We start from the raw sequence: 26,354 nt of genomic DNA, 5'->3' as shown, positions 1-26,354 counted from the left end.
ATTTTTGGAAATAGAATATCAATCAGTGGATTTTGAATACTGAGGCACTGTTGACAAGCTCTGTGAGCTTGGAGATGAAGACATTTGGACTGTATCTTATGTATTTCAGCCCAGAACCTACACAACCAAAATATCTCCTCTTCCCTCTAACTGGTGACAGCAGCATAATACAGTAAACATTTGTTTTCAATATCAGTTCCTTTTTGAGATTCCCTCTCCAATGTATAAAGGCCACAGACTTTAACAGGTATGGCTTTTTCACATACAGAACCCATTTCCGAAGCAAAGACCACATCCCTGATATGTTTCTGCTCTGTTAGAGATGCTGGCTTCTGTGTTGGTGGTACTGTCTTTTGAATTGTGAGTTGCTTCCTCAAAACATGCTGAACTACACAGACACTTCAAGGTTTATAAAGAATGTGAGGAATACAATATACAGGAAAGAGTGTATGGAATGTTATCTCAGAGACGAAAGTTTAGGGCGTGTCAAGCACATACTCTTCTTCGAGGGTGTCTTCTAACTTTTTGACTTGTTCTTTGATTGACTTGGCCTGCTGTTGGAGCAGCTGCTTATTCTTGGGCCCAAGGGGTATCTCTGAAGCTTCCTTCACAAGGCTCTCAGCCTGGACTGCAATACCTTCTGTCCGCTTAGAAAACTCCTAGAAAAAATATATTAGAACTGTTAGGAAGGCGACTTCCTTTAAACTCTGCCCTTAAATAAACTGCATATATGTACTGCAGAGTCTCCCCCAGATTCGATGGATGGGTAGATTCACACACGCATGTGTATTAGCATATTATATGCTGAGCCATAAAACAGATGTATTTTCATCATGGCCAGAAATAGACTTTGCTATTTTCATTTTATATACACAACCATACACACATGTATATATATATATATATATATATATATACACACACACACACACACACATGCACACACACACCTTCACAGTAATCCAACAATTCTCACAAAAACGTTTTTTCATTGTTTCCTGGTTTGGGTTTATTGTTTAGAATTCTGAGCTGCATTATAATAATTAACTTATTCATAAATATGTTAGCTTATCACAGGACATTTCAGAATAATCAGGACAATAATAGTGATTGATTTTTTCAATCATAGAGGTAATAAATATCCAGGGCAATAAATATAAATATTTGTTTATTTAGTTGCTGACTATCTGAGTCAATACAGAGTACCACTATTATCTATCTATATAAAAGCTAATATGCAAAGTATCCCCTGGGGACTTTGACCGAGAGTTTAATCGCTCGCTATGATGTGCACTGACCACCAGGGGATGGTGCGGAATGAAGGAAGGCCCTGGCCGGCAGCTGGAAGGCCTCAATCAGCCCTGATTGCTGGCCAGGCCTAGGGACCCTACCCATGCACAAATTTTGTGCACCGGGCCTCTAGTTTACTATAAAGAAGCATTTTGTTAACTAGTTCTCTGAAAAGAGATATAATCTAATGTTAACGGTGTTGAACTTATTTTCTATAAATCCACATACCAAATGGTGGAAAGAAGAGAAGTTTTACACTGTCATACATGGACCAGAATCTTGGCTTTGATCATTACTAGTTGTTGAACTTTGGTGAATTAGTTTCCAGGTTCTGGGTCTTTTGTATGAAATGCTATGATGCTTTTCTGGTAGGTTATTGTCAGCATTTAATTAGCAACTTCATTTTTACTATCTCCAGTAACTTACCTGGAACTCTGGCAAGTACCTATTATAATTTTTTTTATGTCCTTCATGTAAAATTGAGGACAAAATAGTTTATAAAATTCACACAATGATTTTCATTCAAAAAATCAAAAATTAATTTAATATATTTGAGGCACTGGTAAATTTTAGTGGTTACCTGAACTACTGACTACTGAATTTAAAAATGTAAACCAAAGGATAATCTTGAGTGAAAAAAATTAATCTCATTTTTTTCATGTAAGGGAATCTCACAGGAGGTTTAAATTTTCATCACAAACAACCATCTACTAAGTAGGTAATGTGGAAACCTAATGTAAAATAATTTTTTAAAGTCAGATTTCCAATAGCCATCTTTTCCCACAGAGCATCTCCCAGAATTATTACATAATGCCATATAAGATAGAGTTACTACATAAATCTATTATAACTTCATGTTTGAAAGATTTAATGTCCTCATAGGAATATCAACATTATTTCAGAGAAGTACCCTACATTTTAAGAGAATAAAAATGAATAAGTAAAGCTGCCTTATACTAGTAGTAGATATATTTATAATATCATAAAATACAGTATTTGCTAATGTCACAATTCTGAATTCTAAGCTTATAACCACTCACTGCACTACTGATATATGTGAGCTTAGTTATTGCGTATTCAATTGTGAAGACTGACTTCACAGCATAATTTTTCGGCATCCCATGAATAGAATCAGAAGTAAAAAATAGTATTTTTCCCCTTAATGTTTCCCAGAACCAAGGAAAAACCATGGAGAAAGTAGAGTTATGTTTGAAATTGCTTATATGCATTTAGTCTCAGAGCCTGTTGTGAGAGGTATATGTATGGAGCAAGCACAACACAAAGGAATCCAAAGAACAGAATGGTGTTGATAAAGAGCAAAGAAAACAAAAATAGAATAACATTGTCAGGCTTTATATCCATATCCTAAGGAGACGACATGTGAGTGGCAGCAAGGTGTAGCAGGAAAGAGAGGACTCTGGCATCAGAAAGGCCTGGAGCTGCAACCAGGCTCTGTCCTTCACCAGTCATGTGACCTTGAGCCACATAAGTCTCTGAATTTTCTGTAACTCACCAGCAATCCCTTGTTGTGAAGATTAAACATGATATTCCATGAACACCCTCCCACATACTGGCAGACAGAAAGCACTCAAGTTCTTTAGCACAACCACTCCAGGGCTACAACCGGAATGAAGGCCGTATTAACAATGTCAAGTGAGCAAAGCAATAGAGAACAATGATTCTAGCTTAGAAGTGCTTGTGCTGCAGCATCTGTAAACAATTAGTCAAGTGTCCCAGTTTCATAATGAAGAATATCACTGCCTTCAGAATTAATTGCATTTATTTATTAGGAAACTATTTCCCACTTTAATGAAAACTGTCTCTCAGTTCTTGATTTTTAAATCTTATTTATGTTTTCATTCCTCAGAGAAACTTGACCAGTGTATTGAAGAGTGGATGATCAATAAACAATAAGTACTGATTAAATGCATAATTATAATGATTAATAGTAATAGGGAGTGGAAACACAGTTTTTCTTCCGAATAATGAGTACCAAGGGACTCCACGTCTTACTGATGTACCTTTGTCTGTTCCAGTTCTGAAGACAAACTTTCCAAACTGCTAAAACTCAAGAAGCGCTCGTGGCTGGAGCCTGTTTGAAATAGGTATCTGACCACTGTCTCTTTGTTGGTTTCAAATCGCTCCCATTTTCTTAATGTGACCTACATTTGAAAAAACAAACAACATATAATGTTATGAACTATCAGAGTATGTCACAAAATATTGTTCACATTTCTGTTCTTTGTCAGGCTGCCAACTTCTCGTTGACTCTGTTCAAATTTCACACATTATACTCAATAAAGACAATCCTAATGGCTTCTACAAACAATTTCCCTTTTGAGTCTTAGTTCATCTACAAAAAGAGTGTGTGTGGATGAGGACTCTGAATTTTCTACCAGCTGTAATGTCCTATGCATCTAAGGATATTACTTAAAATGTACATAAAGGACAAAGGAAAAGAAAGTCTCCCAGATTCTAGAAAGAAAGATTGAAAGAGAGAGAGAGAGAGAGAGAGAGAGAGAGAGAGAGAGAGAGAGAGAGAAAGAGAGAAAGAGAGAGAGAGGGAGAGAGAGAGAGAAGGAGGGAGGGAGGGAGGGAGGAAGGAAGGGGAGAATGGAAGAGAGAAGGGACAGAGGGAGTCTGCAGTGAGCAGGTGGCAAAATTCAAAAACTTTATTTCAGGTAATGTGCCAAGATCACAATAAAGTATAACCTTGTGGCTTCTGGACTGCAGAAATGAGAAATAATTCCGTGTCAATTTCTAGATTCAGACAAGTGTGAATTAAAATCCTGGCTTTATTGTGGATCACTGCTCTGTGACTTTGAGTCAGGTGCTCAAACTCTTTCCTTTCTAAGCATCCACACTTGCAAAATGTGCTAATTATACCACCCATCGCATAAGGCCGGTGTGGTGCTTAAATCGGTAAATAGCTAACACAATGTGGGAGCATCAGGGGTGGAGACAAGCAGCTTCTCCCAACAGGAGATGTGACCTGTGACCGGGAGTTGCCCAGCCCTGGACTCCGGGCTCCTACCTGGATGCGGCGCTCTTGCCTCTCCCTGCTGCGCTCCAGGCCGTCCAGGGTGCTCTCCAGCTTCCGCAGCTCCTCCTGCACCGGGCCGGGCAGCCCGCCTTCTCCCTGCCCGGCCTGCGTCATCTGCTGCTGCACGTCCCTCTTCTTTGCAGAGATTCTCTTTGTCTTTTGCTGGAAGCATTTGTTCAAGGTGGACATACATGTTACTCTAAGCGACTAGGCAGGGACATAGCGCCCAAGCGTTAGGGGAGATACTAAATGGTAGGACCTCACGGGGCTTGGACCCAAACTCTATTTAAAGTCAACATGAACAGTGAAAACGGCGGTGAAGACTGTTCATTACTCAAAGAGGGACATTATTTATAAATATTTTGTGTTTTCAATGGTAAATGACATCATTTGGTCTTGGTGTTTTGATTATGTGCAAATTCAGACAACATTTAGCATTCTGTGCAATACTCCAGAAGGAATCTGGCAAAGCTATTCATTTGCCATGATTCTCCTAAAATAATTATTTTCTGCTTAAACACATGAAGTCCTAAGTCCATTTTTAAAAATCATTTATGCTCTAAGAAATGCTAATATTAAGAAATGTAATTCCTACGCATATTCAGAATGATTAATCTGCTGAGAAATCTGGGGAAAGTCATGTTTTAAAATAAACTTTTTATTGAATTATAATGTACACACAGAATGGTAGGCAAATCTCAAGTGTACGGCTCATTAATTTTCACAAATAAACACACATATAACCAAGCACCTGACCCAAGAAATGGGAAGTTTTAAAAAATTAATGTAAATATTTACAATTTCATATTTCTCTGACTTAAATTGAAACCCAAACACAACTTTTACAATAATTGAGAACAATGTTACTACCAAGCATGAACTTTTCTGTACTTACAGTTTTTTATAATTATTAAATATATCCATAAAGCCTAAAAGCTGCCATTTTACATATACTTTTAGTGTAATTTTAATTTTTATATATTACATATATATAATTAGCTACCATTTGCTGTACATTAAGTTAGCTAGAATTTTAAAAAATATATTTCTTTATTGATTTCAGAGAGGAAGGAAGAGGGAGAGAGAGATAAAAACATCAATGATGAGAGAGAATCATTGATCGGCTGCCTTCTGCACACCCCCTACTGGGGATTGAGCCCGCAATCCTGACATGTGCCCTTGGCCAGAATCGAACCTGGGACCCCTCACTCCACAGGCTGATGCTCTATCCACTGAGCCAAACTGGGTAGGGCAGTTAGCTAGAATTTTGCCATTAAATATTTTACTTGAATTATACTTCCACTTATACTGAGTTTGACAAGTGACATTGATTAAAATTGCAGATTATCAATATACTAGAGGCCCGGTGCACAGAATCATGCACCGGTGGGGTCCCTCAGCCTGGCCTGCACCCTCTCACAATTGGGGACCCCTTGGGGGATGTCAGAGCATTTGTGCATGGATTCAGCCTGATCCCCACAGGCCAGGCCGAGGGATCCCACCGGTGCATGAATCCATGCACAGGGCCTCTAGTGTGCATATAAGATCTTTGGTTAATCTCTTCCTGCCCTCCCCCTCCCCCCTTCCCTCTGTGATTCATCAGTCTGTTCCATGTTTTCATGCCTGTTTATTAAGCATCTTCCCCCTGGTGGTCAGTGCGCGTCATAGCTACTGGTTGAATGGTCGAACGGTGGAACGGTCACTTAAGCTTTTATAGATAGATAGATAGATAGATAGATAGATAGATGATAGATAGATAGATATACCAGAATGTCTTTACTCCAGTTCTACCCCTATAAAGCACACTCTCCAGAAAGATCTGGTACTCCATGTAAGTCATAATTTCTCAAACTAAGATGTATTCAGAATTATAAATTGAAAAGTGAGATTTTTTATGTAATGACAAAAGAATATTGATCTCAAATAGGAAGCAATTATCTCCATGCTTCCCATCTCTGTTATGAAACAGACAATTTGCAAGTTGTATAAAGGTTTTTATAGCAAAACCAACTTTCCCTTCACAATATGTTTTGAACTTTTTGATGTCCTCAAACCATTCAGGCTGAGAATTTGTCTTGCAGAATCTTTGAAATATTTTATATTTAAGAGAGAGACCAAAAGTGCTTCCCTTTAACCATTCAGCTGGGTTCCTTTCCTTCCTGCACACCCCTCCCCTTCCCTTTGCCCTCACCCCGGTTCCATGCTCCTCCTCTCTCTGGTATCAGTAATCAGCTACCAACGTTGCTCAAATGCACTGGGAGCAGGGCCATTCTACCTGGTGATGAAGGAGTAGCTGCTGCGCTTCAAACAGGTTTTCCGTGTCCAAGATCTCCTCCGCTTGCTCCTGGACTTCCTCGGAACCAGAAATTAACTCTTTGAGGGAACTCTGGACGATTTCTTTGTACTGGACACAGTCCCCGAAACTGCTTAACATCTTTTCAACCTAGGTGTTCATGAAAATATTGTAAATCATATGCTCATGTAATCTTAATTTTTTAAAGAATATGTGTAAAGTCTTTCTCACCAACTTGAAATATATGCACAGATCCCTAATCTTTATTCTTTCAAATGTTTTAAAGCTTCTTTATTATTATTAACTGCATAGTCACTTATGGGAGTTGCAAGGATCATTTGATATGGTGCTGTGTGGCATATTAAAAAGCTGCTCAGCCTCAAAATCAAGGCAGGGTAACACACCTGCACATATTGTATATATTGTCTCCTGGATCCCTTTCATTTCAATCTTTTAACTAAAATAAAATCATTAAAAAAAACCTGTGGTGTAAGAAAGTTTAGTGTATCCTATTTAAAATAAGAAAAATTTTGTATAGAGGACAAAGAGGAAAAAAAGGGTATTTGTTAAAAATGCACCTCCAATATTTCAGGCAAAGCATCAATATAATTTCTGATTTTTGTGGTCCCTTAGTGGATTCTTTTCCTTGTCATTTTCTTCAATTTTCAGCTTTGTCTTCTGCTATGAAAGATGGGCCATCAAAGGTTTTGAATGGCTTATGTTCCAAAATTTGATTAATCCTATTGCTGTTTTCAATTTGTCAAAAAATTCTTAAGAACACTATATGTTACATATCAAAATGATCACATAAAACTCAAATCACAAGCAGTTCAGAGTATTTTTGATTTATGCAAATTCACTACTAGAGTCTTAAGCAGATCCACATGGATTAAAAGTATAAAAAGTTAACTGGCCAACTGTTACATTAGAGATTGCTAGCAAGAATTCCAGATCTTCAGAATCACAGCACTTTGTAGTCATTCAGTTGATCATTATTTCATGCAAGTTTATTAGTGATTTCAAGAAAAATACTGATAACTATCTATTCTACTTTACATTCTTACATTACTTTCCATGCACAAACCCATTAGACTTGTACGACCACCTGGTGAGTAAAAATACTCTAGCAGAGGGTGGAAGTAGCCTTATCAGAAATGAAGCAGATGGATTTGTATATTCTAATCTATAAAGGAATATAAACATTGAACTGTATACCAAGAAGTTTAAAATGAGTAGATTTTATCTAAAAGATCTTACGGGGCCGCAGACTAAACACTGAGTAGTTCATTACTGCCAGGCATCAGTTATGAGCATGTATTCTGTTCTGACACTATATTAAGTGCTGTGAATACATTATTGCATTCAACTCTTGAAATTACCTTTTGGCATATTTTTTGCACTGTTTTACAAGTAAGAAAAATAAGGTCCCAGAGATATTAAATGACAAGCTCAAGGTTACATATGTAATGTGGTACCGGAGTTAAACACTAACTCTGAGTTTGCTTGACTCTCAAGCCTGAGTTCTTAACTTCCATGATGCTCCTTAAACTGACAATGAAATAATGCTCTTATTAAAAGTTAAAAAAAATTATGGAACTGATAAGCTTTGTATTTCAGCTATAGATCATTAATCTAAACTAATATTTGTCTGATAATATATCTGATAATGGCACAGACCATACCTCAAACATCCTACCCATCTTTTCTACCAGTATTTATATAAATAAGTATCAACTATTCTATTTCAACTAAGATTTCCTTAAAAACTTGCTTGTTAAACTACAACCAGAAGAGGAAGAATCTTCCAGATTCCTCGCTCAGAACTGTGTAGAGTGTGAACAAATGATATACCTCTGACAATAAAGTTGTAAGAGCCTTGAAGGAACTAGATACTCTCGCCAGCTCATCGCCCTGCTTCTGGGCTTCTTTCTCAGAAGAAACTTCAATCAAAACTTGAAGCCTGGATTTCAGCCAGCCGAGAGTCTCGCCTTTTTGGGTAACACCATTTCTTATCTCCTGGAATGAGAGAACACTTTGATGAACAAAATACAATTGTGCATCATTACTTTCCAGCAAGAAATGGTCCCACCTAAGAAGGTATGTAAGGGGCCGGTAGGAATGCCAGTCATTCATTCCCCAATGGAGTGCCTGCTCATTTCACTTTGTTCAGATCTTTCACAAAAGGCTACAAGTACGAGAAGGAACTGTTTCTCCGAAGCTAATACCTCATGTGTAAATTCAGTACTCTCTAAACCAAAGGTTACCTTCATGATTACATGGTTAGATATTTACAAATTCCCTGGATCCCAACAAGGACCTTCTAAAAGTACTGTAGAAGAATATCTGATACCAAAATTGGAAATTACAGTATATACTATACTTTGTCATCTTGCTTTCTGTAAGCTGGAATGAACGTGGTATTTTTCGAAGAAAAGAAAAAAAGAATCTTTATTTTAGTTAGCTGATTCTTTCATTGAAGAGGTCACTTGCTGAATATTATTATAGATAACTTAAAGATTTACTTTAACTTCATTAAGTCATATTTTATGCCTTGTTTTTGTTAGCCTTTAGAAGTCAATAGCCTAGATAGTAAGATACACAAGCCGGATCATGACTCTAATCCAGGAAAGGAAGGCTTGTTGGCCAAGACAAAGCCAGAAAGACTCGGGCTTCGGCCCTCGGAGGGTAGGGGACCCAGGGAAAGCGGTTCAGGCAGCCTCTCCCTCCTCCACCCGCTCCGGGCAGTTCGAGGGCAGAGTCATCTCCAACCACATGTTTTGCTCCAGAGGGCCTTATAGGGCAAATTCACACCAGCCAGGAAATGGTTGGTTCCAGAAACAAGTGATCTTTTCATTCTACAGTGAGAATTATTTTTGTACCATAATGGCAACCAATAGCAATATATGGTGGGGAAAAAGTGGGTTAATAGCTGTGAGTACACGAAACACAGAGTTAGTGATACTATTGTAATAATCACCACCTGAGTCTCTTTACCCATAGGAACAACTGAAAACCTATTTTTACCCATCCCTGTAGATCCTTCCGTTGGTAGAGCATGATATTATTGAGCACATCTAGCATTTAAGGGGATTATAATTTTGATATAAAAAATGAAACTTAGAGAAGACAGAAAGAAAAAATATTCTCTTTAACGGCAACTACGTGACTTGCAAGGGTTCAAACCACTGAAAGAGAAAGAATATTCACAACAGCACGTGTCTGTGATATTTAGAGCCAAGCTAAGAGGGAGGGGGTTGCTGTGTACCATACAGAGGATGCAAACTGGTTGAGACCTGAGGCTCTGTCATGGCTGGGTCTGAGGCTGTCCCCATCCAGGCCGAATGTGACATAGCACTGACTTTGTCCAAACCCCTCATTTCCTGTGACCTGGCTCTTGAATGCATTGTATGAAAAGCTGACAGTGTTCTTGTTCCCCGTGGCAGTTCTTCATCCTCTGCTGTGTTATACACCCATGCATGCACTTTCCCCCTAGGACTCCCCATTAGCGAGAGATGCCTTAAAGGCACCACTGAGCATGACTAAATCTCAAAGCCAAGAATGGTTCCAGAGAAAAACTCCCTATAGTTCTCACAGTAACACAAGGGCTCTTATTTTTTAGTTAGTTTTCAAGAACGTAATCTTTTATAGAAAGTAAGAAAGACACCAGTTAGATTGTCTATCACTTTTTTTATTAGTGGAAATTTTCCAGTGACAAATAGTGTCCCAGGACTTACCTCAACCACCCGCTTCACCTCTCCATGGTTGGCGGTATCGATGGCCTCCTTCTTAATCCCCTTCAGCTGTGTCTCCTTTGCAGCGATCCAAGATGAGAACTCGGAAATTCTGAAATGACACAGGCATTATCTCATCAAAGGGAGAACACTTCAGGACGGTTAGAATACATTTTTTAAAAAATACTTATTTTTTATTGATTTCATAGAGGAAGGCAGAGGGAGAGATAGAAACATCAATGATGAGAGAGAATCATGGATCTGCTGCCTCCTGCACATTCCACACTGGGAATCGAGCCTACAACCCGGGCATGTGCCCCAACTGGGAATTGAACCCTGACCTCTTGGTTGATAGGTCGACACTCAGCCACAGAGCCACTACATTCTCTAGTTTGAATTCATTCATGGAAATTCAACACTCAAGTGATTAGCAAATTGATTAACAGATTTCCTGGAAACTATTCTTTAAAGAGACATGAAGCTCTGGGCAGGCGTGGCCACCTCTGTGCCCAGGCACTCGGGGGAAGAACAGGTGGAGTAGGCGGAGCTCAGCTGAGGAAAGAGCTGTGTCTGTCCCTGGCCTGGGCACCTGGGAATGAGGACAGAACCTCACATGTAACCCTAAAGAATCAGAAGTCCTCCTTCAGGGACATGTGGCAATCCCAGAGAAAGACATGAACCAATGCTGCCTCAAGCAGATCACAACTGCCTGGCCGGCATGGCTCAGTGGTTGAGCGTCGACCTATGAACCAGGAGGTCAGGGTTCGATTACCAGTGAGGGCACATGCCCAGGTTGAGGGCTCAATCCCCACTGGGGGGTGTGCAGAAGGCAGCTGATTTCTCTCTTATCATTGATGTTTCTATCTCTCTCTCCTTCTTCCTTCTTCTCTGAAATCAGGAAGAAAAAAGAGAGAGAAAGAGTCATTTGAAAATGAAGTGCTTCACCTTTTCTGAATGAAACCCGCTCTTTTTATTGAATGAAGCCATTTTACATAAGAACCTGGGCAACGCCATATAATCTGATTTTCTTCATTGCATAGGATGGACCATATGTCATTTCTTGTTTTGTAAAAGTCTATGAATTAACACAACTAAAATAGACGATGTCTTTGTCTGGGAACAATGCCAAGGCTACCTGCTGGTGTAGTCCTTCCACTTGTCGGGGTCCTCCACCAGCTGCGTGTAGGTGCTCTCAATGGCAGCCCTGAGGTCCTTGAGCGTCGCCTGACAGGCTCCAGGCGTGTCCCTTACGGGGTCCCGGCCTGGGAGCTTCAGACACAGCTCCTCAATGAGCTGCAGCCTTTTCTCGCAGAGGTGATGCGGCCCTTTGTCACTGAAGAAGATCTAATGGGCAAGAAACATTTATAGAATCCCCGTGAGGAGCCACCCAATAGGTTTATCTTTACACACACACACACACACACACACACACGCACACACGCACACACACACGCACACACACACAAAAGGAAGATTCCATTAGACTCTCGGTGTAAAGGAATTAAATCATTCGGTGTTTCCAGACCCAACCCAAAGCATCAGTCATGTCCTTTAAGTGACCATGTGACTGCGTGACCACTCGGGGGAGCGTGACACACCCTGTGCTCTTTAATCATCTTTTCACTGCCTTCCTGGGGCACCAGCTTGGTCTCCCGGGCCAGCTCAGCTCTGCATTCTTCCACACAGGCCAAGAATTTATTCTCCTCCACCTTGATCTTCAGATGGAGCAAATGATATGGGGCTTCTCCTTGAAGATCCTGCATTGCACAGAAAGATTTGGAAGAATACGATACCGTCACTGACTCTATACATTTCCAACTGCAGTGACAAAACCCCTTTAGGGCCGAGTGACATCATGGATACCCTCTGATCACAAATTGCTGTTACTGAAAGATAGGAATAAGGAAATTCTATGATTTTCATCGTGCTCCATTCTAGTTCATTTATTTTAATGGGAAAAGTAGTTTCCTGAATTTCTAAATTTCTCGGACAGTTGACCCTAACGCCCTCCTGCTCCTCCCTCCAGGCCCCCTTCCTGTCCCCCCTCACCTTCCACTGCTTGTGCAGCTTCCTCACTGCCTCCTGCAGGCCCGCCTGCTCCTGCTCAGGCAGGATGTCTGTGAGGTCGTCGCAGGCTTTCAGGAAGGCGTTGAGCACCCTCTGGTCCAGCTGACCGTAGAACTCCTGCCACGGAGAGGGAGAGGGTGTGTGTGTGTGGAGGGGCGGGCGGGGGGAATAAAGGGCCACATTGGAAGAGAAGCACAGAGAAGCAGCCACCCCTCTGAGCAAGCCTCAAGCCAGCTGCTGCCCTCGCCAAACCTTCCCAGCAACTGCTCTTGTTTTTCTGTGTGTGTTTTTTTCAGGAATGAACTATAATCATCTAGAGTTATGACTCAGAAGCCACCCACATCCAACATCCAACCCGTACTTTATAATTTTTAGAAAATAAATATTTTCAGTTTTCAGATTTGGCGGAACATTCTGGAAGGCCAGGGGGAGATCCTGACCCCGGATTGCACAGTGACAGGGATGCACTCACGGTGTGTCTGCGCAGGAGCTCCTCCGGGTCCCCCTTCTCCTCCAGGCCCTCCTGCGCCACCCGCAGCACCTTCTCCAGCTCCGCCCGCGACTCCTCAAACTTCTTCATCAGGCGGCTGTTGGTTTCCACATGTTTCTTCCAGTCTCCAGTTTTCTTGACCATATTCTTGATTTAGAAAAATAATCATAATGGGATGCTTTCTCGTTAAAGTATCACTTTGTCAAGGAACATTGTTTCTTTAAAAACCACTTGGAAGGAATACATTTCATTATAATAAGAATTAACCCCTTTTAATATTAATGGATGTTAATATTAGAGAAATAAGTGAAATGTTGGTTTCCAAACACCAGTGGGTGAGGCATTTAGCAAGAGTGAAGGCATGGCCCATGATGGCTCTGTGTCCTTATTGCTGGCACTGTCCCCCGCTCACATTCCCAGCGGGGAGAGAACTCACCTGGAAGGCCACGTGGACTTCGGCAGTCTTTCTCTGCAGCTTGGTCTGATCAAAATGCTTCAGCACGTGGCTCAAGGTCACAAACTTCTGAACACTCTGACTGCCTTTCTCAATGTGTGCCATGGCTTTCTTACAGCTTTCCTGACAAGCTAGCAGCTCCTAGGAGGGAAGGAAACCCACAGCAATAGAACGTAAAAGGGCGAGAAAGAGAAGGAAAGAGAGGAATCATTACAAAATAGTAAGAACGGCATGATACAGCTTTAGGCTTTTTCACCAGCAATAAATGAAATCAAAAGCACAGAGAGGTTATTTTTTTCCCCCCAGAATGTTAAGCAATCACTGAAATCTGGGCTTTTTACATTTTTTTGAGATTTTAAAAAAATATTTCAAGCCCATCTTATTAACGTTAGGAGAAAGTGGGAGCATCAAAAATTGTTATTTGCCCTGTACCTACATTTCTCCAACCAAATAACAGGCTTATGGTGTACTGAGCAAACAATAATGAGATCAACCTACAGAGCAGGGTAGAGTCTGACTAAATGAAGTTAGCACCATGCACATCATACTTGACTGAGTCAGACACAGATTGTGTATTATTTGTGTAAATTGTGTGGACCCATTTTGAATTCTAAGGTTCACAAGCTAACCACCTCATCGATAAAATGCTGGTCCCCAGATCTTAACCACAAGCGGCAGCCGACCAGTGGGCGTGGGAGGACTCGCAATGGACACACATTTTCCTCTGCCCCGCGCCCTGGCATCAGTGATTTCCGCAGCGGACAGCATGGGGATGGTCCAGCCCAGCCCCAGGACGACAGTCATTTTTTGACTTGAATCCATTTGCATTTCAACATCCTCAATTGCTTTGGAAAAATATTTCAAATGACTAATTTGGATACAAGCTTTGGTAATCTAGATTCAAATATCTAGAGCAGAATTTTGGTTTTGCTTTGGCAAAACAGAATAAGGACACGTTTTTGGTTTTTTGAAGATTTAGGAGGTAACATTTAGAGAGGTATTATTAAATATCATTATTACTCAACAGTAAGCATTTTATTTGTGGAAAGATTCTTTTATGCCAATTTATAGCAATTTGAGAATGTAAGAAATGGCACTATGGCTCAAAATTGAAAATACTTTTTATTCAATATGATGAGAACTCATTAGAATAGAGCTTGGCAGTGTAATCATTGTCTCTCTGTAATTAATAATAATAATAGCAATAATAATAATTGCTACCAGTTACAGAGTATGCATTATGTGCTAGCCTGGTTATAGAGTGTCTATAAATAAACACTACCTCAATTTTACTACATATGCTTTAAAAATAACCATGTCTCCTGAAAGGGATGTTTTCTTACCTGGTGTTTTTGTTTAAAAAGAGCACTAGACTGCGCCTCGTGCTCAAGCACTGTTATAATCTCACTGATTTTCCCAAGTGAGTCATAGAAGAGCGTCATCTGCTTTTCTAACTCCTCCAGCAGAACTGACAGCTGCTGAGACTCATACAGGAGTGGGGAGTAACGTTCTTTGACCTTTAAAAGCACAAAGACAAAGATTCTGTTAAAAGCCATGAAGCGCCACAAGCGGAGGGCACGGTCATGGCTCTCAGGAACATTTCCTCTAGTGATGTGGTCATTCTGTGCTTACAGATCGCCACGGGCATTTGTTTCATGGTAGTTCCTATGCGTTGTCCAATTTTTATATATAAGACAATATTACTAAACCAGTGACACACGTAAATGCCACAGAGTTTTCTCGTGAAAATGTCTCTCAATCGCCCGGGCAGAAAATAGCATAAGTACTTTTAGAGTAAAGGCACACCAAATAAATGATCAAAAAAGGGGCCATTTTGGAATTCTTTCTCATTTAAATATCTGATCCCTTCCTCTACTTTCCTCCTCCTCTACTTCTCCCCCTTTTGTTTAATCCTATTTCATTGGTCCCCTCTTCCCCTGAAGAGGTGTATCTTTCTATTAAAATATAGCTACGAATGCTTCTAAGCCAACAGAGGGAATAGCTGGTATCAGCCCCAGAGTTTCATTTTTAAAACTCATGGCAGTTACTAGATGACAAAGTTACTAAATCACAAAGAGAAACAAAAGCATGATTTATTAACAAGTAAAGGATTTGCCCTCGGTGACAGAGGAGGTAGGGCGCGCAGGAGGCAGAGCTGGTCCTGCGGAGGGTAGCTTGCATAAAGTATCCCCCCACCTTGGTCAGCTGCTCTTTGAGTCCAGACATGGTCGCAAACATTTCCTTCGCTTCCTCTTGGGAGCTCTCTTTGGTAACGAGGTGCGCTGTCTTTGTGAGGATCTTGTACTGAGCATCCATCACAGGTACCCTCTGCTCAATGTCCTGCAGGAATCAGTGAACAGTGAAGTTAGCACCCGGTACATTTCCTTTTCATTTCAGGATTCTGCAGAAGGCTGGGCAAAAGTCAATATGTTCTACGGAACATTCTATACTTATGCTCATAAACCTTTGGAGATTCCAGTTATTGCTTTCCTTTATTACTAATATATTATATGTTGGTAATACCATATAGTTAAGTAAAAGCTTTTTTTTAAAAAAAACAAAACAACAACAACACTAAACTGATGAACAAAAACAGATCCAGAGACAGAGAAGCATCGATCAGACTGTCAAACCTCAGAGGGAAGGTAGGGGAGGGTGGGGGTAAGGGGAAGAGATCAACCAAAGGAATTGTATGCATGCATATAAGCCTAACCAATGGACACAGACAACAGGGGGATGAGGGCATGAGCAAGGGGGGATAAGGCCACATATGTACCTTAATCAATAAAGAAATTAAAAAAAAACTAAGCAGAAATCCTTAGTTGACATATGCTGAAGTAATCTTCACACTTTCAACATATGTGTTAATGTAGTATGTAAACATTATATCAGGTAAATGTATGTGAACACTTTGGGGCAATTGCTCTAAGTTTAGAAATTAAATTTATTTTCTTTAAAAAATAACACATTGTCATTGCAGAAAATGTATTAAATAGAGATAAATGAGGATAAAGGAAATTTAAGTTAAAGTCCCACAAAGTCATCACCAGCGCCAAAAAGCCATCATTACATCATTAATGTTGCTTCCTGTGTGTGTTTACACCCATTTTTAATTTTTACCAAAAAAAAAGAGATGATGCTATTTTTTACTTTCCTCACTTAATAGTGTATTGGAAAAGTTTTTCACGTCATTAACTATCCTTCCGTTATTTCATTTTGAGGGCTGTGGGGTATTCAAACTATTTAAATAGCACCATCCATTTTCTAATGTTACTGCTGGAGATTTTTATACAGAGGTGTCATCTGCAGACTCCTGTTTTCCTCTAGTGCTTTATAATTTGGTTGAAGAAAAAATAATCTCCTACTTAAAAAATTATTTTGAAGTTACTTTATGGCCCAAATACACCTTTAAAAATTCAAATAGTTTTTTAAAAACACAATTTAAAAATATTTTTGGAGGTACCAATGAAAATACACACACATATCAAAAGAGACACAGAAAAAGCTTTGCAATGATTTGAGCAAGTTCACTGATCTTGATTTTCACAATCGACAAGGCTTTTCACTTTATGGTCCAGAGAGCCCCCTCACCTCCAGGTCTTGAATTAATAACTTGACGTTAATAAAAGAGACTTCCAAGGGTTCAGAAAGCTTCCTGTGGGCTTCAGTTGCAAAGTCAGACAGGGCAGTGACACAGTCTGTGTATTCCCTCTTCATCCTGTCCACCTCATCAGCTCGCGCATACTGTTAAGGAAAGGGAAGTGGACGTCACTGACAATCATGAAGCCGGGATTGGATGTCTGACCTTCACTTCCATGTACTCTCTGCAACCCTTACACGGTAAGAAAGACTCTCATTCCTGACTCTTATGTTAGATACACTTGAAGCCCAATGACCGTGAAAGTAAAAAAGAAAAAAAGAAAAGAAAAGGAAGTAGCACAGAAGTGAAGAATTATAATTTGAAACATGAATCGTTCCATATGCATAGGTCCCATATGGCAGTATAATCATTACTCAAACTCTAGATTTCTGTTATGTCCCTCTATTATTCAGGGGAAAGAATAAAGGACCAATATAACAGATCTAGACACATCTGGACTTGGCTTTAATAAGCCTATGTTATTAAAGACTAACAAAATAGTCTCTAAACAGAGACTATGCAACATTAATAACACATGCATGTTTCAGGCACATGTAGATTGGAAAGACGTACTTGCTTGACTTCCATGAACAACTCCCTCCAGCGCCCATTGAGCAATAATAACTGCTGTTTTAGGTCACGGGAAACCACCTCGTCACACGTTTCAATGAGAAAATTGCCAGCATCGTTCATGGCAGAGTGTTGCTGTATCCAATGAGGCAAATTTCGAAAAAAGTCCTAGACAATAAACAATGCATCCTATTGTAAACCATACGCCAAATTTAATAAAGAATATGATAATGACCAAACTAAGAGAAATATCTTTGTTTGAAAATTTGTACATTTTAAGGTAAATCCTAACTCTCAAAATGCAACTATTTAATAAAGAGTTTCTAAAGTGTGAACTAGAAATGCTGAGTGTATTTCTATAAGAAACATCTATGCCATATCTTTTGCTGAAGACAAAACAAAATGTGACCATTTCTGTTATTCCTATTTTTCAGATGAAAAGTGGGATTTCTGTGAGCAAAAAGGGCTTATACATTGTCTGCCAGTGAGTAAATGTCAGTGTCAGAGTCATATAAAAGATACTATTGCCCTAGCCGGTTTGGCTCAGTGGATAGAGTGTCGGCCTTTGGACTGAAGGGTTCTGGGTTCGATTCTAGTCGAGGGCATGTACTTAGGTTGCAGGTTTGATCCCTGGCCCTGGTTGGGGCACATGAGGGGAGGCAACCAATTGATGTGTCTCTCTCACATAGATGTTTCTCTCTCTGTCTCTCCCCCTCCTCCCCACTCTTTCTAAAAATCAATGGAAAAAAATATCCTTGGGTGAGGATTAACAAACAACAACAACAAAGAGATACTATTGCAGGAAAATAAAGATTGGAAAGACATACTTGCTTGACTTCCTCAAAAAAAAAATTGTAAACAAACTTTTGACCTGTTACTTTTGGTTTTAAAATCTGAATACAGTAGATCATCAAGATAATTATTAATCATGGAGCTAAACCAGCCGTGGGCAAACTACGGCCCGCGGGCAGGATCCAGCCCGTTTGAAATGAATAAAACTAAAAAAAAAAAAAAAAAAAAAAAAAAAAGACCGTACCCTTTTATGTAATGATGTTTACTTTGAATTTATATTAGTTCACACAAACACTCCATCCATGCTTTTGTTCCGGCCCTCCGGTCCAGTTTAAGAACCCATTGTGGCCCTCGAGTCAAAAAGTTTGCCCACCCCTGAGCTAAACCATCAAAGGAAATTTAAAAATTTAAAAATTAAATATCTGGGGCCAGGAACACTGAATACAATTGAATACAATAACATCCTCCCTCATCTGTTTAACGTTACATAGTTGACAATGAAGTAGTTTCCACCTGATTTCAAGTTAAGCATGTATGTGCCAGTGTATGTACACACACACACACACCACAGTGAAAGCAGGGAAACAAAAGATAATTCAAAATCCATTTCATAAGCTCTGTGTGGGAGTTCTTCCTCCATAAATAGACGAGAACAGTTCTGTTTCTGGCAGTTATGTTTCCTTGGATAAAATTAACACATATGACATCTACTCGGGCGCTGTGGTCTAATCAGAAAAGCCAAAATCTGTATAGCTATATCGTTTCTGTCACCATCAGCCACACAAGAATATGTAACCTAAATGAAATATGAAATGGTAAAATATTTTTAAAATGATACTTCTACTTGTATAACACAATGATAGATGAACCAATCTTGGATGGCAAGCAGTTAATTCTAACATATGTACTATATTTCTTAATGGAGTCTGGCATTTTAACTTCTTATACATGTAAATTGATTTTTCCGTGGGAAATGTCTGGCTCCCATTAAGAAGTATATACGGGGGTGGGGAAAAGTAGGTTTACATTACCATCCATAATTACCTAAAAGATAAATCATAAGTAAGGATATGATTTAATAGCAACAATAAGACAGATACTACAAATAAATAATATAATAATCAAAAATAAAATATAAGAATGAAGTCTGTTTCACATACTCACAAATATAAACTTACTGTTGCCCACCCCTATATATAGAGAAATCAGTCTATTTCATGTTATTTTCAAATGTAAGTGACATTAAAATAAAACAGTAATTTTTGCATATGCACATGTACCCCTGTAAATGGAGGAGGGGAATCGTGCCTGCTGAGAATGAGACCCTGGACGGAGGGTTAATAAGATCTGAAAAAGAATATCCAAAGAGACAAAAATAATGCAGTGACCCATCTGTTAACCGCGGATGCCATCCCACAGATCCAGTGCTATGTTTTAATCTCAAATTTGGAAATCCACAGGGCAGTGCCTGGATATGGCCTCTCAGGTGCAGACCTTGTGAGTACAGCGCCCTCTGCTGCTCACTGGGCTTGCCTTTCCCCCATCAGTTCTTGCTCTTCTGAATGCAAAATCAAACACTGAACTGTCAGATAGGGAACTGTTCTAACGTAACTTTTATAAAGCGGTGCATTTCTTAGTATAAAATAACTTACTACCCTGAATGTGCAACTTTTCAGGCAAAGTCGGGATTCTTGAGTAAATGTATTGCACTCCCTAGAGAACTCTGCTGTAAAAGTTTCTTATTTTTAAATTCACGCGTGCTCTTCTCCTCTTGTCAGAAGCAGCCTCACCTTTTTGGCAAGCTCCGATTGACTTAGCATTTTTTCGGCATCCTCTAGCCAGGCCTGCAGCCCGGCCACGGTGTCGCCGTAGCGATCCCAGTTGGCGATGACTTCCTCCAGCATGCTCCGCACGCTGCGGACTTCCACCGACAGGTTCCTCCACTGCGCAGTGGTTTCATTCATGAATTTCATCACATTCTCCGCTTCTTCCACTGACACAGATAAAACACACGGCAATCTTTATTTTATTTTATTATTATTTTTTAATCCTCACCTGAGGCTATTTTCCATTGAATTTTAGAGAGAGTGAAAGATGTCTTGAGAGAAAGACATGGATTGGTTGCCTCCTGCATATGCCCTGACCAGGGCCCAGGCCAGGGAGGAGACTGCAACCGAGGTACCTGCCCTGGAGCAGAATCGAACCCAGGACCCTTTGGTCCACAGGCTGATGCTCTATGCACTAAGCCAAACTGGCTAGGGCACAATCTTTATTTTATATTTTAAATCTACCATATCTTTTTTCTAGAGTCTATTACACTGGTATGCATTTATAATTCTTTAGAATTTCAATCAGTTATTGCTGAAAATATCTTATTCAAATATTAAAGATGATAATATATTTAAAATTCTTAATAAATGGGATGCAGTAAGTGACACATATATTTGTTCACATTTTATATGCACTCAAATAGATAGACACACATATAGTATCAATCACAAATGCTATAGCTCACTTCAGCAAATATGACATGTTTACAAGTTGAAACAAGAATATTTTACAACTTAGGTCTTTACACAAACTTAAGTTTTCTTTTACTTTATTAAATATTCAAGTTAGTCCATTTTTTTGCTATTAATCCTCAGAATTGAACATAGGTTGGAAAATTGGAATTTAGAAAATAAATGTTCATTTTCCTGTCCCTTAGATCACATATAGATATGCGTGCGCGCACGTGCACACACACACACACACACACACACACACACATATGATGATGCAGGTTAGGCATTATACAAAGTCAGTGGGGCTGAATCCAATGTATGCTCTCTAGGCCAATGATATAAGCACACAAAGATTCCACAAGAGAACAAAAAATGATTTCATATAGAAATCTGTATTTTTTCATATAGAAATCTGTAGTTCCTAAATTTTCCTGTATTCAACACTGAAACAAATTCTGTCACGAGTTTTACCTGAACCATCAGCTTTGACGTACATCTCTGCTGTCTGTTTCAAGATCTGGTATGTCACTTCATATTGTTCAAAGAACTTGCTATTTTCTATAAAAGTCTAGAAAAGGAGGAATAGTTAGAAGATAACAAATACTGGCTTAGGTGGAAATGACAAACCCAACTTTTTTCAGTATGTGAATATGCTCCCCCAATTTACCAACCTCCTTCTTCCTAAAAATATCAAATCAATTCAACTGCCATAAATAACTTAATTATTCTGAGAATATAAAGTATTTCCACACTTTGAATTCTAACTCACCCCTAGACTGAGAAAATGTTCTATTTCCTCTCCACCCAAGGGTTTGTTTTTAGATGTTTCTTCAGGGGACCTGAGGCTAACATTTAGAAAGCACTAAATTTAGAAGAACGTCATCGAGTGTCCCACTGGGGTGTAGCAGTGAAATTCTGTTGCTTTTTGAACCATAATTCTGGTGAATGATTGCTCCAAGGAACTTTAGATTATAAATAAATGGCACATTACACACTTCCCTTAAAATAAAAAATAAGTACAAAAATGTTTACAAGTAGAAAAATGTTTAATAATCTCACATTCCACCCATGTTATCCACGATCTCCAATTTCTATTTCTTAGCATAAAAATTACAGATAAGGCATGCCTATGTCAGTATGTAATTTACATATGTAATAGAGTTGCTATCAGCCAATGAATAATATAAAATTGAGAACACACAACAAATCCTTAGGTAAGTTTTATAACAGTTAACTCCCATAAATATGAAATAGCTCCTGTTTCAAAGATTATTCCTACTTCCCCAAAGTAGGAAATTGGTGTAATTACAGGTAACAACATATCACCAAAAGCTCTTTAAATTCTCTTAATAGCATAATTAGGTCGTATGATTATACTTGATGTCATTACAATAAAATGCAAAATTAGCCTTCAAAAACCAGCTGAAGTCCTCAATAGTAGGTTGATGGATGCTTAATATGAAGATGCAAAATGCTTGTGTGCAGATGCAAAACTACTCAGACAGCAATTGCAAAGGCATCCCTAGATTTTATTGCTAAACATTTATCATATTTCATCGTAACATTTAAAAATTACCTGTATAATACGTTTCATATCATCTTATGTGTAAAAGCATTTACTTAGATATTAACTATTCTTCAGGGAAATGGTAAAGAGAGCAAGCTGTGAGTTGCTTGGAATGAGAGATCCTATGATGAATACTTTATTCAATAATTTTTATAGGCTTCATTATTTTTGTGTGAGAATAAAGTAATTCCACAATGGTCTGGTTGACTCGTTAGTTAGCCTGATATGCTACTTTTTTAACCTCTCCCTGCCCCCCAACTGAAGAAAAAGTAATTTACTGTAATTTACATTTTTAGTAACTTAATCAAGTAAGCAAGTCATTATTTGATTTTTTTTTTTAAAAAAAGAAAAATTAGACCTAATCTCCAAAACACTAAGAAACTGAAAAGATAAATATCTCTGGGAAAGTTTTAAAAACAGCCTTTAATTTGGGCAAAAACTTCAAGAAGCTAATGGGAAAACAATTGTTCTAAGTGCCAAAGAAATGGGAAATCGTTCCTCTACTGGACAGAAAGATTTAATTAGGCTTTTGCTGGAGCATTTTTCAAACAAATTGAAAATGAAAAAGAGAGAAAAGTTTTTTCTAGTTTTATTTCTGGTCAAAGGGGGGGGGGGGACGTTTTAAGAATATTATTAATGCTGTAGAGTTTTATTAAAGTTTTTCTCAGCTTTCCCATGAGGAAAGCTAAACAGTTTTTAGAGGACAATGCTTTCTTTGTTATTTTACTTTTTAATTGTTTCATTTATCTTAATTCTTTTTTCTGGATATTTAGTAAATCCACTTAGTAATATGAATTATTTTGTCTGTTAGAATTACTTTAGCAGGAAGAGTGCCAAACCTTTTTACTGTGAGCTATTTAGAGACAATCTCTCAGATTTTTTCAAAAGTAAACACAAATGCGTTTTTAAAATAACAGCGACAGGATTCCTTTATTTCTTTCAAAATAAGGTTTACATTTGGATGTCAAGTTGAACAAATAAGCCGCATTAGTCAGTAGACATTTAAAGAAAAATAAGGTATCTCTTTGTGCCACTAAATTCAAAGTCTTAGTGGAAAAGATTGTATTTCTACTCTCACAAGATAAATACAGGTATAAGAAATAAAAAGCTCATCAATTTCACTCAAAGGGAGCTAAGCCAGATAATTTAAGATTTAAAAAATCAATTCTGAGGAGTGGTTCCATCAGAATTGTCTATGTACATTAATAAAATAATCATAAACAATAAAATAAATGTTCATATTATTTATGTTGCATTCACATAGTCCAAAGTTCCAAAAGCTCTTCTTTTATTTGATGTGAAAGAACAAAATGTTATCCTATTTTTTCCAGAGTAAAATTTAAGCATGTGTTAACCAACAGGGTCATATTAAGAACAATTCTGAGAGCAAGAAACAAATCGGTCATCTTCTGATTTTCATTATACTATGTAATCTCTTATCAGTAGCATGTAGCCTAAATTATTCAATAAGCATTTTCCAGGAATATATTAAGTACTTACCAGCTTCATGCCATGTACCTTGTACAAGAAGTAACAGAAAGCACATTCTCCAATTTTCTAACCCTTAACAAAGGTATCTTTTTTTTCCAGATAAGTAAGAATGAATTGAGTCTGTCTCTGTTGTTTGTTCTTTTATTCTGTTCTTTAGATTCTGCATATAAGTGAAATCATGTGGTATTTGTCTTTCTCTGTCTGACTTATAATACTTAGCATAGTATCCGCTAAATCCATCCATGCCGTTGCAAATGGTAAGAGCTCATTCTTTTTTATGGCCATGTGATATTCCATTGTGTATATGCACCATGACTTTTTATTCACTTATCTATTGATGGGCACTTGGGTTGCTTCCATATCTTGGTTAATGTAAATAATGCAATGAACACTTATATGCAGAATCTAAAGAACAAAATATAAATGAACAAACAAAACAAAAACAGACTCAATAGAAAGTGATGGTTGCCAGAAAACAAGGTGGTTGGGAGACTGGGTGAAAAAGTGAAGGGATTAAGAAATACAAATTAGGCCCAGCCAGCATGGCTCAGGGGTTGAGCATTGACCTATGAACCAGGAGGTCACGGTTCAATTCCCAGTCAGGGCACATGCCCAGATTGCGGGCTAGATCCCTGGTGTGGGGTGTGCCCAATTTAATTGAAAAATAAATTTTTAAAAGATTTAATTGAGAATTCAGACTAAGGCAAAGATAATTATGGAAATTTTACATCCTGAATATTATTTTGGTTATTAGGTGATACTGCAGCATATGGTTCACTACAGTAAATTATTTTTAGAAAACAAGGAAAGGATTATATTTAAGAACCTGATTTCTAATTTTACTTGAAAATCTTTATACTCTTTGAAATAGTCTGTTTTAAAGAGAGTGATTTTCCTCCAAACTCCAAAAGGATAAGAGAGTGTCTGTGGGGTGTCAGGTAGAAGTAAAACAGTGTGTGTCAGTCTTTGTTCCTTAGAAAAACCCTATTATTATTATTTTTATTATTATCATCATTATTAAACTAGAGGCCCGGTGCATGGATTCATGCACGGTGGGGTCCCTCAGCCTGGCATGTGCCCTCTTGCAATCCAGGACCCCTCGGGGGATTTTGGACTGCCGGTTTTGGCCTGATCCCCACAGGTCAGGCCAAGGGAACCCACCAGTGCACAAATCCGTGCACTGGGTCTCTAGTATTCATATAAGATCTTTGGTTAATCTCTTCCGGCCCTCCCCAGTACCCTCTGAGATTCATCAGTCAGTTCCATGTTTCCATGCCTTTGTGTTGAGTGTCTGCTCCCTGGTGGTCAGTGTGCGTCATAGCTACCGGTCGAACAGTCAAATGGTCGCTTAGGCTTTTGTATATATAGATTTAGGAAAAAGTGAGTCTTCTAGAATCAAGCTATTTATAAAGTGACATGGGTAGTAAGGACCTAGCCATGCTTCAACACCTTTCTGTGTGACTGGTGGCCAAGCTTCCATAAGGTCCCCCATCTGACCTTGCCCTGCCCTAAATCCATGTTGCCTATAACAGAAATAGTGGAAACTATCAGGCTACAGTATGAAAGTAAAATATTGTCAATATGGACCAATACTAAATGGAACTAATATTTATGTGAGTTACAATTCTTTAGTTCTTTCAGCTATAAGAAATCATTTTGATGATTTGGTCTATTAAAGTTAAAAATTATTTTTTCACAGACAATTTTGTTAGTAAAGTTTACTGCTTAAGCACAAGGGCTTTTGAGTAGGAAAGAGATGGATTAAAATCCTGACTCCACTCCTTACCAGCTAGGCCCCCAGAGCATGTGACTGAAGCATTCCGTCTTTGTTTCCTTGGTGAAACAAAATGAAAACCCTTGGCAAATGACAAATGTTCAGTCTCCCAAAGTTATTCAAACTGTTAAAAAATACCGTAAAACCCTTTTTGGGAAATAGTATGAGTGATAAATAGGTCTTTTTCACAGGGCATAAGAATATCAGGACATGTTCATTGAAACCTGCTATGTTTGTAGAGTAACTAGCAATTTTACAAATGACTGACTTAGAAAGCAGTTTAAAAAGAGCTGTATGGTGAACTTTATGGACTGGCAGAAAATACTGCTTTTTTAAAAAAATCATTGGTAACAACTCTCCACTCACAAACCTTTTACTTGAGGGAGTCAAAGAGAATTACTAACATCATTGTGTTGAACATTAACCTGGTGCAACACTCCTATTAGGCATTTCAATCTGACTGGTCATCCTTAAGTAGCTGGAAAAAGACGAATCCTGAATAATTACCTACGGAGTTCAGAGTGTATCATTTATATGACTAAACCTGAATACATAAATGCATATTTGTATTTAATATTTAAAAGTCTGATGTAAGGGGGGGATGAGGACACATTTGTAATACCTTAACCAATAAAGAAATTTTTTTAA

At 38.6% G+C, this 26,354-nt stretch overlaps 1 protein-coding gene across 2 annotated transcripts in view; it reads right to left on the bottom strand.

Moving 5' to 3' along the window:
- The window catches only part of SYNE1 (spectrin repeat containing nuclear envelope protein 1), a 384,525-nt gene that overhangs the window by 245,082 nt on the left and 113,089 nt on the right, over window positions 1–26,354 (bottom strand). For both annotated transcript variants that reach the window (XM_070417448.1, XM_070417449.1), the window contains 17 exons: window positions 21,346–21,442; window positions 20,161–20,363; window positions 17,582–17,746; window positions 16,960–17,112; window positions 15,565–15,708; window positions 14,712–14,885; window positions 13,351–13,509; window positions 12,897–13,061; window positions 12,407–12,541; window positions 11,956–12,114; window positions 11,493–11,701; window positions 10,361–10,469; window positions 8,478–8,642; window positions 6,609–6,776; window positions 4,325–4,495; window positions 3,312–3,452; window positions 499–659 (listed from right to left, as the gene is read on the bottom strand). In XM_070417448.1, the coding sequence (XP_070273549.1) occupies window positions 499–659; window positions 3,312–3,452; window positions 4,325–4,495; window positions 6,609–6,776; window positions 8,478–8,642; window positions 10,361–10,469; window positions 11,493–11,701; window positions 11,956–12,114; window positions 12,407–12,541; window positions 12,897–13,061; window positions 13,351–13,509; window positions 14,712–14,885; window positions 15,565–15,708; window positions 16,960–17,112; window positions 17,582–17,746; window positions 20,161–20,363; window positions 21,346–21,442 (2,678 nt within the window). The remainder of the gene's footprint in view (window positions 1–498; window positions 660–3,311; window positions 3,453–4,324; window positions 4,496–6,608; window positions 6,777–8,477; window positions 8,643–10,360; window positions 10,470–11,492; window positions 11,702–11,955; window positions 12,115–12,406; window positions 12,542–12,896; window positions 13,062–13,350; window positions 13,510–14,711; window positions 14,886–15,564; window positions 15,709–16,959; window positions 17,113–17,581; window positions 17,747–20,160; window positions 20,364–21,345; window positions 21,443–26,354) is intronic.

Source organism: Myotis yumanensis, unplaced genomic scaffold (assembly GCF_028538775.1).
Source record: "Myotis yumanensis isolate MYYU_CA2020_CCGP unplaced genomic scaffold, mMyoYum1.0.hap1 SCAF_6, whole genome shotgun sequence".
In the NCBI taxonomy this organism is placed as follows: Eukaryota; Metazoa; Chordata; class Mammalia; order Chiroptera; family Vespertilionidae; genus Myotis; species Myotis yumanensis.
This window is presented reverse-complemented; position numbering and strand designations above follow the sequence as displayed.